Genomic DNA, 16,934 nt, shown 5'->3' with positions numbered 1-16,934 from the left:
CCTATATATAATTTTGTAAAACCACATGGCTAGTCAATTTTTCTTTGTTCCATCGTGTGTGCAAGTCCTAAACTTATATGCAAAAGTTACGAGTTATTTACTCAACCATATAAAAGTTGTAGTAATCTAAATTAATTCGTTATTATTTTGCTATAATGTTAAATGAGATTGATTAATAATATTGCTTTGTGAAGCTTTAATACCATAATAACAATAATTATGTGCAACATGTGAAAAGCATTGTGGTTTTATGCAACCTCAACCACAACCATGATAACGAAGATTATGTGAATTTTACGAAAATTAAATAAAACCTCGTGATATCCGAGAACTTTTATGGCGTAATATTCTGACAGTATATATTACGCGTATAAATGATCCAAGGGTGTAAATTTGTTTGATTTTACACTTAATTAGATTGCAGTTTAAAATTTGAAAGGGCAAACTTATCTTTTTTATGTTATTCTCTAGGGTCATTTTCGAAGATTTACGTCATATAGGGTTAGTTCTATGTGTGTTGCTGCCACACACACACACCATCGTATCTCACTGTAGTTTGATGATGTAACGTTATGCATCTCGAACTCGGATTCATTTCACCACTAGATTGAAGCAAAACCATGAAATTACTAAAATGATTCTTTTATTTCGTGGCACATTCCAAACACACCTTGTGGTGCAGTATATGCTGTCAGTATATTATACTGTAAAAATTCTATAATTAATAATCAATGCCTCAATTTTGATGGAAGATTTTGTTACCAAAGAGATTATACACTCCACGTACTCTCCAACTCATGTATAGTGCAGCTTTGCAAAAAACCCCTTTCTATAGTACTTTAAAATAATATATTGGTGACGTCTGTCACTCCATCTATCTTGTCGTAAATATGATAAATTACCGTTTCAACTTATCAGCAAGAAACCATCGAATATAAAATAATAACCATATATAAAATTAAATTAAGATAAATATGCACTATAAAATAACGCGATTTAGTGAAAAATGTTATTTTTATTTTAAGTAATACTATAATATATTTTCTTTTATAGCAAAACACGTGTATCCAACAGTAAGTACCAAAATTCTTATATCCCTGTACGCTCTCTTCAGGATTTATCATTCTCGTTTTGACGATGAAGTCACTGTAGATACCACGGTACAATATCTATCACTCAAAAATAATAACTAATTATAAATACATGCATCTATATTAAATTTAGGGCTTCTTCGGATCACAGAAATTTTAGAGAAAATAATTCAATTTCTCTAAAATTCTCACAAAATCCTTCCAAACCGAAGAGACGCATAATTCTTCCAAACAGAAGAGACGCATAGGACCCAAACATAGCAAACATCTCCACCCCACAACGAACCCAAAGCGTTATAAACAACGCCCACTTCGCCATTTCATACTCAGCTCTCATGCTTGACATATAATTAGAAGTAATACCACCATTTTCATACAACAGTAATCACACCAATCCGTATAAATATGATATATATAAATATAATAAGTTTAAAAGAAAACACCCAAGTTGGCTAGTTCAGGAGTACATCAACCGGCAGATTTCCCCCTTTTTAAATTAGTTCATTTCACCCTGTGGGCCCCACAGCGCGGCTCCTCCGAATATATGGCAGATATGCTCGGAAAAGAAAAGAAAATCCCCTCTTTCTCTCTCCTCTCTCTCTCTCCCCTTCGCTCGTTCTGGTCTCTGACATTCCGATGGCGGCGCCGCCACCACCACCACCGCCGGCGCCAGCGCCGGCGGAGCCCGCAGCGGGGGGGCTGGAGGCGCTGGAGGGGCTGGCGCTGGACACCGTCATCGCCAAGGCCGGGGCGCGCCACGCCGCGGCGCTGGCCTGCGCCAGCACGCGCCTCCGCGCCGCTGCCGGGGACGACGCGCTGTGGCGCCGCTTCTGCGCCGACGACCTCGTACTCGACGCGCCGGTCGACCCCGAGGGCCGCCCGCTCCCTTCCTTCAAGGTCGGTGCCGCCCGCCTCCATCCCCTCGTCCTTTTCCTCTTAACCTCGCCGTCTGGCCTGCCTGCCTCCGCCGTCGGCGCCGATCGAATCCGCGGATCAGGAAAGCGAACTCGTCGCCCCGTTGCGCTGGCCTTGAATTGGTTTTGTTCGGTTGATCAGTAGCGTGGTTGCTTTAATGCTTTTGTTTCGAAATTTGGATGGCTGCAGCCTAGCTTGTGGTTGTAGGTAGAGACGGCACTTGTTTTATTTTGTTATTTAGTGATACCCCATTTGGGATTTGTGAGAATAGATTTGATTTATCATTTCGCTTCATGCATTTCGCCAATAAAAATAGATGAACACAGAGCAGGTAAATACAATTTTCTAATATTCTAGAGAAGTATTGAAAGAGGTGTGGAGTGGATAGAAGGATGAGGATTTTGGAACTACTCTGTAGTTATTTATCATCTCGGTGTTTTCTTTTATGATTTTAGTGAAAAAAATGAAGATCAGGACTTGTGCAATTTAACAGTAGAGAGTAGTGGATGCCTAAACGGCAATGGCATGACTATTTGTATACTTTAAACGCCTGTTTCCTTGTCCTAATCACCAAAACCTTGTCTGCATTCAAGAATTTCATAGTTCGTAGTCCTATTGTGATCCAAGAATTTAATTTCTAACAGTTTGATCCCTTCTATCCATATCATGATTCATGACTCATTCTTAATTTTACTATATAACATATACTTCTTCTTGTTGGAATGTGGTTTGGTTATTGTGTGTCCTTTGGTAATTGTGAGATGAAGATGATTTGATGATCTTTATGTGTGTGTCTTTACGATAGAGACTTCTGCAGTTTTGCTTGCTGGCTCAATTTCTTAAGTAGGGACATACAATAATAATTGTTTCTATCTAATTCATGGTCCTGTCCTAATAGATAAAACAAGAAAATCAAACAAGAAATAATATATACTATATGGGTGTCCGCATCGTAATAGAAGAACCTACTTCCAATTAAATGACCTCGTATTTTATATTAGGAAAAAGTCTACTTAACCCCCTAAAGTATTGGGGTTGTTCCACTTAACCCCCTGAAGTATTCAAACCAGTTCAAATAACCCTCTTAGGCCTTGTTCGGTTTGTTGGGATTTAATCTCCAAGAGGAATCTATCCCGGGGAGGATTGGGTGAATCCCTCCCATGTCACCCAATCCCTATGGGGTTTGAATCCCTAACTTTCCCATAATCCCTTTCATAAAAACATCCGTTCGTTTTGGCAGGGATTTACGAAAAGTAGTAGGTTCAGATTTTACATATTATCAAACAAGACGACGGGATTTTTTCCACACCACCGATGGAGAGGATTAATTCATCGGCCAAGACAATGGAAAAATCCCGGGATGGGCCGGGTTAGAACCCTGACTAGGCTTAACCAAACAATGATTTTTCTTTGGGCCGGGATTTATTCCGCGGGGGAGAAATCCACGAGGGTTGTGGCCCAATCTCGCCCAATCCCCCTCCAACCGAACAAGGCCTTAGGGTGGTTTCATAAGTGGTTTTGGCCATGTGGACGATGATGTGCCAACGGTATTGCTTATGTGGTAGGTGGTCGTATTGCTTATGTGGAACAGACATTAGTCCATTTGGCCTAAGTTGAACCAACAGATGCATTACTCTCATTGATCGGCAAACCTGAAAATTACATATTTTCCAAGCCGTTACGCTTATTAAAAACGTACTTAACACACTCCATTTCCATGTCATTGTCCACATAAAAGTCCACATGTACGAAACCACTTATAAAACTACTCCAAGGTTTGTCTGAACCGGTTTGAATGCTTTAGGGGGTAGAATATCTAGTTTCATACTTCAGGGGTTAAGTGAGCCAACCTCAATACTTCAGGGGTTAAGCAGACTTTAAGTAGACATTTTCCTTTATATTACAAACAACATGCAAATGAATTAAAGCAACGTTTTCTGCAGGACACTCTAAAACACACGGAAATTTTGTCCTTTGCTGAATACATGTTGAATCATTTCTTTGCTAGGAGATACTCAAAACTTATTGCAATTTTCCGCTAAACAATCTTCTGTTAAAATACAATAACTTGTGGATCTGGAGAGATAATTGAGAAATCACCTACTCGCACTTTCTTCTTGCTTCTCGCACTCACTGGAATAACTGCACTGGCGAGCAGCGGTAGAGGGCAGAAAGCAGAACACGGTAGATCTGATGGAGCTAGCAATGGCGACGAGCTGAGTGCAGTGGGGGCTTGATGGAGCTGGTGGCAGCTGCGGCGAGGAAAATGTGGCAGGGCGTGGTGATCTTCCTGCTTGAGTCCTGGAGCTGGTAGTGGTGGGGGCAGAGCACGGTTAAGAAAGTTGTGTCCAGGTATTAGGGCCTGTTGAGTGTTGACTCCATAGAGGAGGAATAAGGGAGTAGAGGTGCGATTTGGACATTTTGCGTATACTCTCTCCCCTCCTAAGTAAGAAGATTATTCTGCTGGCCTCGTCCTACAGAAAACAACCATAAAATTATAGTGTCTATCAGCATGTGCGTGATTGTATGATGTCTTTCAGCAAAGGTCATTAACTTGTACTGTTCTGTAGCAAATTTTACCGTGAGTTAATTGTCAAAGGATACCTGAAGCTATAATATAAAGCTAAAAATCATGGAAATACCTGATTCTATACGCATACAATCTTTTCTGTATTATAAAAAACTGTAAAGTATGAATGATTTTGGAAGTAAGAAAAGTACATTACCCATAATGTTGGTTCTGCTAACACTTGAGCTACTACCAAGGTATAGTGCATGCCAGTCACTCGTAGTGTACAATGTCGGTCAGCTTGTCAACCTTAGAGGAAAAAAATTCCAGCAACAAGAGGATATACATGGGTGCATCATTAAACTAAACTGTATAATTTGTCTGGTTGAGATTTCAATTGTGTGCACTCACTTGGAAAGGTAGTTGCGTGCTTATTACCTTAATTGTAGTTGCATCAACTTATCTGCTTAATATATTAATAATATGCATTCCTTATCTCTATAAATCCTCCAAGACCTGGTATATAAGAGGCAGATCCTATTCAATCTATCATTCAAATTGTGTAGGGGGCACTGGAGAAACATACAAAAGAAAAGCATTCCTGGAGGAAATGCAAATTGGACCTAGAGAATCATGACTTGGAATCCTGTTTAATGCCACTCTTTCTGCAGAGGTAAAAAGATAAGACTATGGTGAAGGTCAGCAAAGCCACCTATAGGTTTAAGAAGTACCATCCACAACTGCCTCGCATGCAATCATGTTTGTGTTTGCTTGAGACTGCTTTGCAGTCACCTTGATCGTAGCTGCTGCTATAAAGCTCCATGGGTGCCACGGAAAGTTTTGGCAAAGGTGATTTCATGGTGAGCTAGGAGGGTGACATACTGACGGTCCCCATTTCGTCATACATCTCTTGGCACTAATGCAGCTCAGCAGTCGGCACTATTTGCTCCCATCTTGGCCTCCAGATGCAATTGTCATCTGGCATATAGGAATTGAGTGGAGACAGGGTTGGAGGCACTGTGGGTGATAAAAGGCAGGGTGGGCAGATTGGTGGTGGTGTGCCCAAGTTATAGGGTGTGGGAAAGTTATGACTGGGAGCAATGAAACAGAGCTCATTTGAGACTGGTATGAGGTGTGGTCCACATGTTAGGTTGGTTATAATTATCTTTTCCATTTTTTGAGAGCAGGAAGTCCTCTTGTACTTTTTGTCAGTTTTCATGTAGGTGGAGAGGTTGTTGGGGTGGGATAGATAAGAAACTCTCTTCAAGTTACCACTTGTATAATATTCTCTTGATGAAATGCAACAAACTAACTTTATCTAAAACCTTTCATTTCAACTACTGCAATCATCGTTGGTTGATAACATATTTTGAGATGGCACATTTCATCTTGTCATTCCCTAATCCCTACCGACTTTTATGCATATTTTAGTTCTTCAAATTGACACCTTGCTATTTTACTGTGAGGATAATTCCACAAATCCCATGACCAAAATCAGCTAACATGCAAGCCAATTAATCACATCTTATGGTGCATATATCCATGCATGAAGTAATCAGCATTTTCTTATAGATTAGGTGAAATGCTTGTTTCAAATGAATCATCCTCAGCAGCAGTCAGCAGAACTCAAAGATACATATTCCTTGACCTGAATTTTTTTTAAAAAAAATATCCACGTAAACACTCAGCAGCATATTTTAGCTACCCCAAAGAATGTTTGATAAGCAGTTGTCAGCGTGTGGTGCTTTATCTTAGAAAGTTGATTGAACTCCATTTTGCACCTGTTATTTTCTTGTGCTCATGATTTTGTTGCATTCTACTCCCTCCGTTCTATATTGTAAGATTTTTAGCTATGACTACATTCTGACATTCATTTATTGATCAATGTATATTAGTTGTATATATGTCTAAATTCATTAGCACCCATATGATTCTAGGTAATGCTAGAAAATCTTATTTTGTGAAAGGGAGGTAGTACTTGAGAAATGCCAGAGAACTCGCAGTTTTGTTCGCTAATGTTCAGTTAACCTCAAAATTTGGGCAATATTTCTCAATATTCCATTTCCTATTTATTGACTGGTTTATTCATGATGTTATTTCAAATTAATTTTACAAAAGGCTCTACATCTTAATTTGTATCTAGTTGCTTGAGTCCATTGTAACAAACCTCAGTTGATCTTACAGGAGGCCTATAAAGTTTGGTTGGAGTCGTTTGGTATGTACCCTTTACCTTTGGTAAGGAGAGTGAAATATTTCTGGAGTTCGCTGAAGAGCTGGCTGTCTGATAACTTCCCTGAAGCACTCAAAACTTTGAGTAAAGGTGTTTCTGAAGCTCAGATACAATCAGCAGAGGATGATCTTGGTTTCAAGCTCCCTATGCCCACAAAACTGCTGTATCGTTTTTGCAATGGTCAGCTGCCCTTTAGTGAAGATCTTTCCGAGAATGTGCGCATGGCTCCTCTTGGTATTATAGGAGGCTATTTTGTTTATGACCACTGCATAAATGTTCACTTGTCACCACTTGAGCAAATTGTTGAGGAGACAAAAGAATTTTATCGTGAGTACAATGACCGAGGTGTTTTTAATACGATGAAGCTTGTTGTAGTGGCAACTTCATGGTATAGTCCAAAAACATTTCTCCTTAATTGTTCAGATGGTGAGCTCTATGTTGGTACCATCAATTTACCAGATGGACAAATGTTGCCATGTGTACCGAAATCATTGATAAGGCCAACTAATAATGATATGCCCCAAGACGGATTGCTTCTGTGGTTAGAAGAGCACCTTAGGCGTTTACAGAATGGCATGATCAAGACCCGTATGGTTAAGACTTCGAGGTATATCAGCCTGTTTCCAGAAGCACCCCCATTATGTACTTCAGCTATGACAAATGGTGTGAAGGTAATGAGTCTTGACTTCCTAATTATTTCTTATCATTTAATTAAGAACGAAGAGCTGTATGAGATAACTGTCTTGGGTATTCTCTGTACAAGAAAGGTATTTGAGGTTTTTGTCTGTTGTAATTCTCACACACATCATTTCTCATTCCCTACAGTACTGCTTTGGATGGGCTAACTTTTTCATGACAACATCTACATATAAACAATTAATGTGATTGATCCCATTAGAGCTGTGGGCTAACACGTGATATTTTTTTCAGGTACGTGCATCTGCTGTCTTTGCACCAGAGCATCCAGATAGTTGGCGGCCTGGGGGCAGACATACGTATATGTATACATACTCCATTCGCCTGTCAGTTCCAGAGGCATGCATGCTAGGTGGTGTGTACTATTCCTCATGCCAGCTCTACTCACGCCACTGGATCATCAGATGGAGGGACAGGGTTATTTCTGATGTGAATGGGGAGGGTGTCATTGGGAAGGTATTGCTGGAACGGAAAAGGAGAACAATCTCAATAAATTTATTTTAGTGCAACATATATACTTTTCAGACGCAAAGTAGATAATATGCTTCTTGGCATGTTCTGTGCAGTATCCTCTACTAACTCCAGGCCAGGAAGAGTTTGTGTATGAGAGTTGCACGCCACTGCCTGACAGTCCTGGATCTGTGGAGGGCTCTTTCACGTTTGTTCCGGGGAAGTATGTTTCAACTTAGCTTATAATGTTTTACTTGATCAATGAACCATTTTAGAGAATTCGGGGTGCTGTGGAGACATTGATATGCCCACACTGGAATTATCTTCTGCTTTCTTTTTGTTAGTGTGAGGTCTAATTTTGTATTTGTTCTTTAGGTTGGGCCGGCCTGAAGGAAAACGTTTTGAGGTCACGGTGGCTCCATTCCCTCTGGAAAAACAGGAGTACATCTTCTAAGGACTGTACATAACATAATAGTCTGCAATAGTGCACCTGCATAAATTTAGTACCTGTTTCATTTCATGTAACAAGGTTGGTTTGCTTTTAATGATCTTGTGGACGCGGCACTTACTTTGTTATCTCGAAGTAAAGCCCTTCTTTTTTTTTGGGGGGCGTTAATGCGTGTTTGATTTGTAGCATGCTCCAAAGTCCTAAGGGCCCTGTGCCCCCCGTCTGTTCTGAATTCTGGTTAGGTCATCGGATTATCGTGGACGCCTTATAATGGTGCAATTTTTGCCAAAAAACTGCATCGGCATTTCTTAGAAAACCTTTTTCTAGAATCAATCTGTTATTTTATATTATAAGTTATTTTTGGTTTGCATTAAGTCTCATCGGGTTTGATCTAATTTATAGAAAAATCATAGTAACTTTTGCAACACAAAAAAAATATAATGTAAAAAATGTATTCAATTGTTTATTTAATGAATTTAATTTGGTGTGTAGAAGTATATATTTTTTTTACAATTTTGGTCAAACATAAATAATTTGGCTTAGGACAAACCTAAAGTGGATTATAATACAAAACATGAGCAGTAATATTTTTGTTGCAATTTAATTTCATCCAGCACAAAATGATATGTTCGGTAAATGATTTGCAGCAATGGGGAAGGGGCATGAGAATTCGGTGGGAGTTGATGGATGGAATTATTATGGGAATTTAATTTTTAATTCCAATTCCTTGTTTGGTTATTAGAGAGATAAGAGGGGCAGTTTAAGAGGGAATTGATGCCCTTTCTTTGTTCGGTGAGTGGGTTTTGAAGTAAGAAATACCATAAATCATGATGAACGCTGGGGATGCAATTTGTCTTCCACTTGAAACACCATTCCCACTCAATTACCGCCCCTTCGGTAAGGAAGAGTCAGGCCGCGTTCGGCGGAGAGGGATAAGTTAACTTATTTCGGTACGGAAAACGTAATAATCGATTAGTACATAGTTAATTAATTATTAATTATTAAAAAATATAAAATAGATTAATATGATTTTTAAAACAACTTTTCTATAGATTTTTTTTTGCAAAAAATACATCGTCTAACAGTTTAATTTGTGCCCACAGCCGAACGCGGCCTTAGCCATCTAAAATCTCGTTCTCCTTGTGGCTTTTGGTTGGAGGGAGACGGTGACGTGGAATGGGAGTTTAGATTATTTAGGTTATGTTGGACTTTTATATCTCTAATTTGGTTGGAAGACATGGGAATTCGGGAGAGTATGGAATAGGAGAATTTAGGGGTCTAATTCCCACCGATCTCATATGTTGGAAGACATGGAAATTCGGGAGAGTATGGAATAGGAGAATTTAGGGGTCTAATTCCCACCGATCTCATATGTGGGGACCAAACCTATAAATTCATGTAATGGAAGGGAATTCAATGGAAAATACAAAAATGCCCTTAGCTTGGAGCATACTAACTCTTGTTTTGGTGGGAGGTAATTTATATTATTTTATAGGGATTTTTAAGTTGAAAAGTTCTGATTTGGCATGACTGAAGCTCATCCAAAGATGGCTTACTAAGTAATTTTAGGTGATGATTAATCAAGGTCTTGCTTGGTGTGTTCAACGCATGCCATCGTTATGCCCAAGTGTGATCGCAAAGGTGGCATGTAGGAATTTTCATTATATTATGAACCTCCTTTATTTTAAATTTAAAAGCAATCTCTTAAAAAAACATTTTTTAGAAACAAACTATTTAGCCATGGCACCTAAAATGATGTGCAAGAAAATATTATCATGCTATGAAAAGTGGACAAACACAATCTTCTATTAATGTCCAGGCTGTGCAAAGTGATTGGCCATGAGGCCACACCAATTTCTTTACCCGGCGCCACAATGTTGTGTTGTAACACTAATGAGAATGGTGTGGTAAAACATTCAAAATTGAAAACATGTTTTAATTGGTTGTTTTTAAAATTATATTAAAATGTTAAGAAATAAAAAAAACATAGCTTAGAAAGCGCCTATTACGGTAGCCTGAATATTGATTATGTTGAGACTTACTGTGTTTGCACAGGTGAAGGGTGGAACATATGTAGCCCCTTCATATTTTTATAGATGATACTATTAACTTTTGGTATACGTTTCATTTATTAAAAAGTTTGTGCAAATATGAGAAAATGTAAGTCATAATTAAAATATATTTAGTAAACAAGTGATAATGATGCAAATTATTTTAATAAAACAAATGGTCAAAAAGACAACCTCACCATCTATTATAATATGGACGAAGCACTTCGAAGTGCAAGCCTAGTATTTTCATATGCTCAGTGAAGTATTTTAACAACACTTAAATTGAATGGAGTTTATTTGATGTTGGAGGAGTATGGCCTCCTAGAACCTTAGATCAAATTCCATTGTCTGAATAAACAAGAACCTTTGTGCAACTAGTAATATGTCAGTATTAACGCTACAATGATATTTAACAACTAATTTACATTTTATAATTAATTAACTAAAGGATGAACCTAAATGTAGACAACAAACATGAGTTTTTATTCCTAAAATTTAATGTCATCAATACATTTGCTATACTACATAATTAAGATCAGTTTGTTGTGGGAAATAAAAAAATCAGTGGTAAAACATCAGCATGCACAAGTCCATAAATCGCAATAAGGATGTATGAGGGCAAACTAACCATTCAGTTACATCATATCTAAATTCATGAATTCATGAGTATGATCGGGGATTAAGATACAAATAATACACATATACTCCATTTTTATTTGTGTGATGTTGGCATGTTCAATTTTGAACTAAATGATATCATACAAATAAAAATCAATATCAATTACACCAGATGTAAAATTTACACCATAAATTCATATATAGTTGTAGGTAGCGCATGGATTTGCAGTTGTTCGATCCTCCTATTTCTTCATTTTTGGCCGATTTGATTACTGGCAGTTGGAGAAAATGCTAAATTGGTATATCCATATAAATTGAGTTAGCATGGAATTCAACGTCACATGCAGAAACAATAATTTAAACGCTCACCAATCCTTTGCTCCACTGAAAACTCAAGTGCAGTATTGAATCCATCAAAAATTAACATAATGAAAACAAGGACCAAAGAAAGGATTAGGGTAGATTGCCAATTTAAGCTTTGAAACAAAGGAACAATAAGACCTCGTGACGTCCTCACACAGGGTGATACGGGGGCACGTGCCCCCCTCCCCAGTCTCCTCCTTAATTCACATACACATAGCAACATGACATATGCAATTAATGGAAATCTAGTATGTTAGACTAGGATGGGAAATTAGTTAAAATTTAGCTACATAGATCCAACTACATGCAGAGCATATGTTGGCATGTAGCCTATTTGACGTCACTAGCGCCATCGACTTCATGTTCAAGTATGTGATGGCACACAAAGTAATCATCGAGTATGGCTGCAGTGATGTTCGACATGCCTCTGGGTTTTTCTTCTAACACAATGGACTATGAAAACCTCATGAAAGAACCACTCACGTGTGGTTTTCATGGAGAGCTATCTCAGTGGCACCCTCAACATCACTTGGTAGGTTGAGTGGGATATGGGCCATCATGTGGTGGAGACATCAAGATCGTCAAATAACTTGAGTATGGCAACTCAGACCCTAGTTAGGTCAATGATGAGGCACCATGTCAGCTAGAAGGGGTTATGGGTAGTTGCCGCAGTGGAGACTAGCCGCTTTAACATTGATAATTTTGTAAACGGTGGGTGCCCAACCTCGCCAACAGCTAGCAAATCAACTACACATGTACAATTCAATATACAAAGAGACTAGTACGCTCTTCCATGCGTATTATTGTATATATATTGTATGTGTACGCATGTGTATTCTATATTGTATTGTATGTATTAATATCAGTAGTGTACTATAATGATGTATGTATGTATATATAGACATGAGAAGCTGCTTGTGAATCATAAACTTATTATCTCCACATCTGCATATATAAACAAATGAAGATGTGATGATGCATATGTATTAGTAATAACCTTTGGCCATGTGCAAATTTGACTCCTTAATTAGCTACTAGTTTTTTTTCTTAAACTTCAGTTGATTTTTCTAGCAATTGGATAATGTCATGATTGCTACATTTGTGCGTGCATTTTTTGTTCGGTGTGCAGAATTTGCTAGGTCCATGCAGTATAATGGGTCGCAATTATCTAGTCAGTCTCCACTCTGTTGGGATCAAGTGTGTGCCCTTCTTCACCTGCATAGTGTGGTGTCTGCCATGTTCATCTCCAACAATACTATTCCTCGGGCGATCTAAAGATTGAGCGGTGCATCCTTGTTGGTGCACGGTAGCGCCTCGCCTAGTGTTCTATTCCACATTTGATCCCTGTTTTATGGTGGTAGAGTTGTTATTCACGTCCATTTGTATAGTGAGGTTATCAAGCTTGTATTTTTGGTTGGATGGTGAATTGTCCATTTATATTTTATGTTTGGCATATGTTCTAAACAAAAATTAAATCGACGGTATTTTTCTTTTTGTGAATGTGTGCATTATGATTTGGGGATGGATGGTTTTTTATGCTACAATATTGTGATGTTGGGGGATCCTATTCATGTATTCTCAACTAGTTAACGCAGGGCATTTCTGCCATGAACTCATGGATAAAATTTGTCATCATCACTTTAGATGAACAAGAGTTTTGTTTTAAATCTGTTCGACCATCCATGGAGCAAAACCAGATGGTGAGGTGATTGATACGCCACTAGACAACATGCTCTTATAAGGCTCAAGCAGTTCAGAGATACGAACCAACTCAAGAAGACAGTCATGATCAATAGTATAAGAATTCACTATTTAGTTAGTTTTAAAATATGCGATAAAGAGCATTTTCATGATGATTTCTTACCTTAGATCCTTATCATGTTATTGCAAGATTCTTACGGGATGAGGAGATCAGCCGGTGGGAGTGAAGGGGGAGGGGGTTCGGAGATGGCTAGCCTTACGTGAAGTTCAGAAGCTAATGAAAAATAAAAACGAAGTGTTTTAACTAGTTGACTTCTGAAATCGAAAGGTTTTGTTCAGTCTTGAGTGGTGGAAGGACTAGATCAATGACCTAGTTGGACTAGGGACCCTAGAGTCGTCCAGCAATTCTGGCAACTCGGTCTCGGGTTCCTGGTCAACATTTGCTCTCTTTGTAGCAGGTTCATCGATAGTGGGGGATGCTGATCTTTTCCTTTCAGGAGAGATGCACTCGGGAGGATATGACAAAAAGATGTTGCGGTCCATTGAGAAGACCAAAATAGATGATGGCAAGGAAATTACAAAGTATAGAAGAGATGAAAGGCAAGAAAGCTTACTGCTAGTATTTGGAAGCTAATGTTGAAGAAAGTCAGGAATTTGTCTTTGACTCATGATCTTGGTGCTAGAAGTAAAAATGCGACCTACTCAACTTGTTAACTCCACTGGCTTACAGGTTTTAGGACCTTCCTAGTCAGGTCGAGGGGACCCGAGTAGTCAAAGGAGAGGTGCAATATCTCTTTTAGAGGTTATACACGTCGAAGGAGGAACTGCTAAGCGGCTCAAACACCGGTTAGACCCCTAGACTTCATGTCATCTAGGAGCTTCAACAAGGCACTGACTTGTGGCATCTCGTCGGCAGAATAGAAAGAAGTCCAAGTTTCCTAGATAATAGGAATATGTCCAACAAAACAAGGAAGAGAAGAGAATAGATTGGAATAGTAAAACCACTCCTTATACCATTCTGTTGACGTCAAAAGTTGACCCGATGACATGTCACACACGAATACCTGAAAGTCACTCTAAAACCGCTCTAGTGCAGGACCTAAATTCTTAGAAGGTGTTGGTAATGCCAGAATTTGAAAATAACCGTTGGAGATTAAATCGTGATTAAAAGACCAAATCGGACAAGAAACATGACAATCGGATAGAAGACCAAAGCGGAGTATAACTCAGATTCAGCCGAGAGAGTTTAGATTGGACAAGAATTGCAGTTCGATTGGGCATGTGAACATTGCAGGTAGATTAGGAAGTAATTAAAGTCCATGTAAACTAGTTTATCTATATATTAAAGTTTGTTTAGGATTTTATCTCTAAATTAGAGGTTGTGTGTAATAGATTAGTTATTAGATACAGATCCATATCCGGTTAGGTTAGTTATTTCTCAGGGTATAAATATAGCACCCCGTAGCTTTGTAAAATCATATACGTCATAACATAGATCAACTACTTTCGGCATGTCGCCACCCTCTTCATCGAGGTTTCAACACCGGCGGAACTTAGCACCTGACACGGGGCTACATCGTCTCGATCTCCGACGGAGGGTTAAGTCATATGTTTCGTCGGCTACGGTAATCGTATCGACAAGATTATAGAACTGTCTCAGTTCAGCCCGATCTTCTAATTTGGTTGCGCGATTGGTAGTTATCGTATCAGTTTCAGCTTAGGTTACTTTTGTATCTTGAGTTGATCTGGTTGACCACTTTGGGTAATCTACGTTGGTTTGATATTTATTGCTTGACATATTCAATCTAATATTGTCTCAGTTTGATCCGATCTATCAGATTGCGTTTACCAGATGGTTTATATCAGATAAATGTATCTTGCTCATTATTTTATCGAAGTACCAGCAGATAAGTTGTCAGTCGTCGGCTCATTAGCTTGATAGCAATTAAGATCTATTTAATATCTATCCTGATATTGCTAGGTGTGATCTTCAACTATCTCGGTTTGGTCTGATCTTCTATGATTATTACTAGTAATCCAGGCCAGATATTTTATAGATCTTGGTTGTTTGTCAGTTATTTATAACCGATGATCTTTGCTGATCTACATGTTTATTATATTTACATCAATAGAGTAGTCGATTGCCTTACTGCATTGTTTTTACACCAATCGGCTTGATTTATTTAGATCGGTTGTTGTTTATGTTGCATTGGCTTATGAGGATTACATGATAATTGATTTTGACGGATCAGAAAAAATATTTCATTGCTTATTTAACTACTCGAATATATTTCTATCGTATTTCTAGACGATCCGAGCTTTCAACAGCCCATCGTTCAGCCTATTGGCTAGGCTCTACTACATCATGCATCTGATCGGCTGGTTTCTTAGTTACCTATTGGCTCGATAGCCGATCGGCTTGTTTTACTGCTTGTCTTGTCATTTGCAGGACTAAACTGACTGGCACGCCCGCGCACCTTCTAAGAATTTAGGTAATGCGCTGGAGCGTTATGAGAAGTGACTCTCAGGCCTTTGTATGTGACACGTCATCGGATCATATTTTTAACGTCAACAGGTGTGTGGGCGTTCCATCAGTTTGATCCTGCAACTAACAAGATACGAAAAAACAAGTCAATCGGCTATCGAGCCGATAGGTAACAAAAAAATCCAGCTGATCGAGTGTTATTGCAGTGGCGCTTAGCCGATAGGCTAATCGATCGGCTGTTGAAAGCTTGAATCGGCTGGATGTCTGATATAGATATATTTGAATAGTTAAATAAACAATGAATACTTTGCTACGATCGGCCAAAATAACTAGCATACAATTCTCATAAGCCGATGCAACATAAATAACTACCGATCTAAATAAATCAAGTCGATCGATGTATAAGTAATGCAGTAATACAATCGGCTACTATATTGATATAAATATAATGAACATGTATATCGGCAATGATCATTGGCCATAGACGACTGACAATCAATCAAGGTCTATAAAATATCTAGCCTAGCTTACTAGGAATAATCATAGAAGATCGAATCAAACCAAGACAGTTCAAGATTACGCCTAGCAATGTCAAGCTAGATACTAAACAGATCTAGATCGCTATCAAGCCAATGAGCCGATGATAGATAACTTATCGGTTGGTACTCCGATAAAACTATGAGCAAGATACATCGATCTAATATAAACTATTTGATAAATGCAATATAATAGATCGGACCGAACCGGGACAATACGAGATTGAATATGTCAAACAGCAAATATCAAATCGATGTAAATTACCTAAAGTGGTTGACCAGATCAACTCAAGATACAAGAGTTACCTAAGCTGAAACTAATACGGTAACTAGCAACCGTACAAGCAGATCAGAAGATCGGACTAAACCGAGACAGTTCTGATCTAGACGATACGATTGTCATGGGCTGGGAGAACGTAGGACTTACCCTTCCTCCAGAGATCAAAACCATGCAGCCCTGCGTCAAGTGCCAAGTTCCGTCGGTTTTGAAACCTTGGGAAAGAGGATGGCGATTCGCCGAGAATAATTGATCTGTACTGAGATGTAGATGATTTACAATGACCTCGGGCGTACATATTTATACCCATAGGCAGATACGAGTTCATGTCGAACACAACACACGACTCCTAATAGATAAAAGAAAATAACAAATCCTATGTGGACTCTATCTCTAATTTCTATTAAATAGGACACATGTTTCCTAATAGATAACAAGTCCCGATCAGACTCTAACTCTCTTAGAGATAAAATAAAACTGTTAAACCGACTCTAATTAATTGACAAAATTATGTCACCATGCCTTGGTCTTTACGATTCCCTGTTAAATTCAAACTCTTTCGGA

At 38.6% G+C, this 16,934-nt stretch overlaps 1 protein-coding gene across 1 annotated transcript; it reads left to right on the top strand.

Moving 5' to 3' along the window:
• Nucleotides 1-1,673: 1,673 nt before the first annotated feature.
• LOC102714594 (F-box protein SKIP16) lies at nucleotides 1,674-8,524 on the top strand. The gene is made up of 5 exons (XM_015842274.2): nucleotides 1,674-1,988; nucleotides 6,700-7,416; nucleotides 7,676-7,897; nucleotides 8,008-8,114; nucleotides 8,267-8,524. Exons 1-5 carry the CDS (start codon nucleotides 1,728-1,730, stop codon nucleotides 8,343-8,345), a joined length of 1,386 nt encoding a protein of 461 aa, XP_015697760.2. The 5' UTR covers nucleotides 1,674-1,727; the 3' UTR covers nucleotides 8,346-8,524.
• Nucleotides 8,525-16,934: the final 8,410 nt, after the last annotated feature.

This window comes from Oryza brachyantha, chromosome 11 (genome assembly GCF_000231095.2).
Source record: "Oryza brachyantha chromosome 11, ObraRS2, whole genome shotgun sequence".
NCBI lineage: Eukaryota > Viridiplantae > Streptophyta > Magnoliopsida > Poales > Poaceae > Oryza > Oryza brachyantha.
Note: the sequence above shows the minus strand (reverse complement) of the source record. Positions and strands in the feature narration are given on the sequence as shown.

Excerpts from the sequence above, each read along its gene's own strand:
- LOC102714594 (XM_015842274.2), top strand. The coding sequence starts at position 1,728 with ATGGCGGCGCCGCCACCACCACCACCGCCGGCGCCAGCGCCGGCGGAG. Across the intron at positions 1,989-6,699 it reads GCCCGCTCCCTTCCTTCAAG|GAGGCCTATAAAGTTTGGTT; the intron begins GTCGGTGCCGCC and ends TTGATCTTACAG. Across the intron at positions 8,115-8,266 it reads TTCACGTTTGTTCCGGGGAA|GTTGGGCCGGCCTGAAGGAA; the intron begins GTATGTTTCAAC and ends TTTGTTCTTTAG.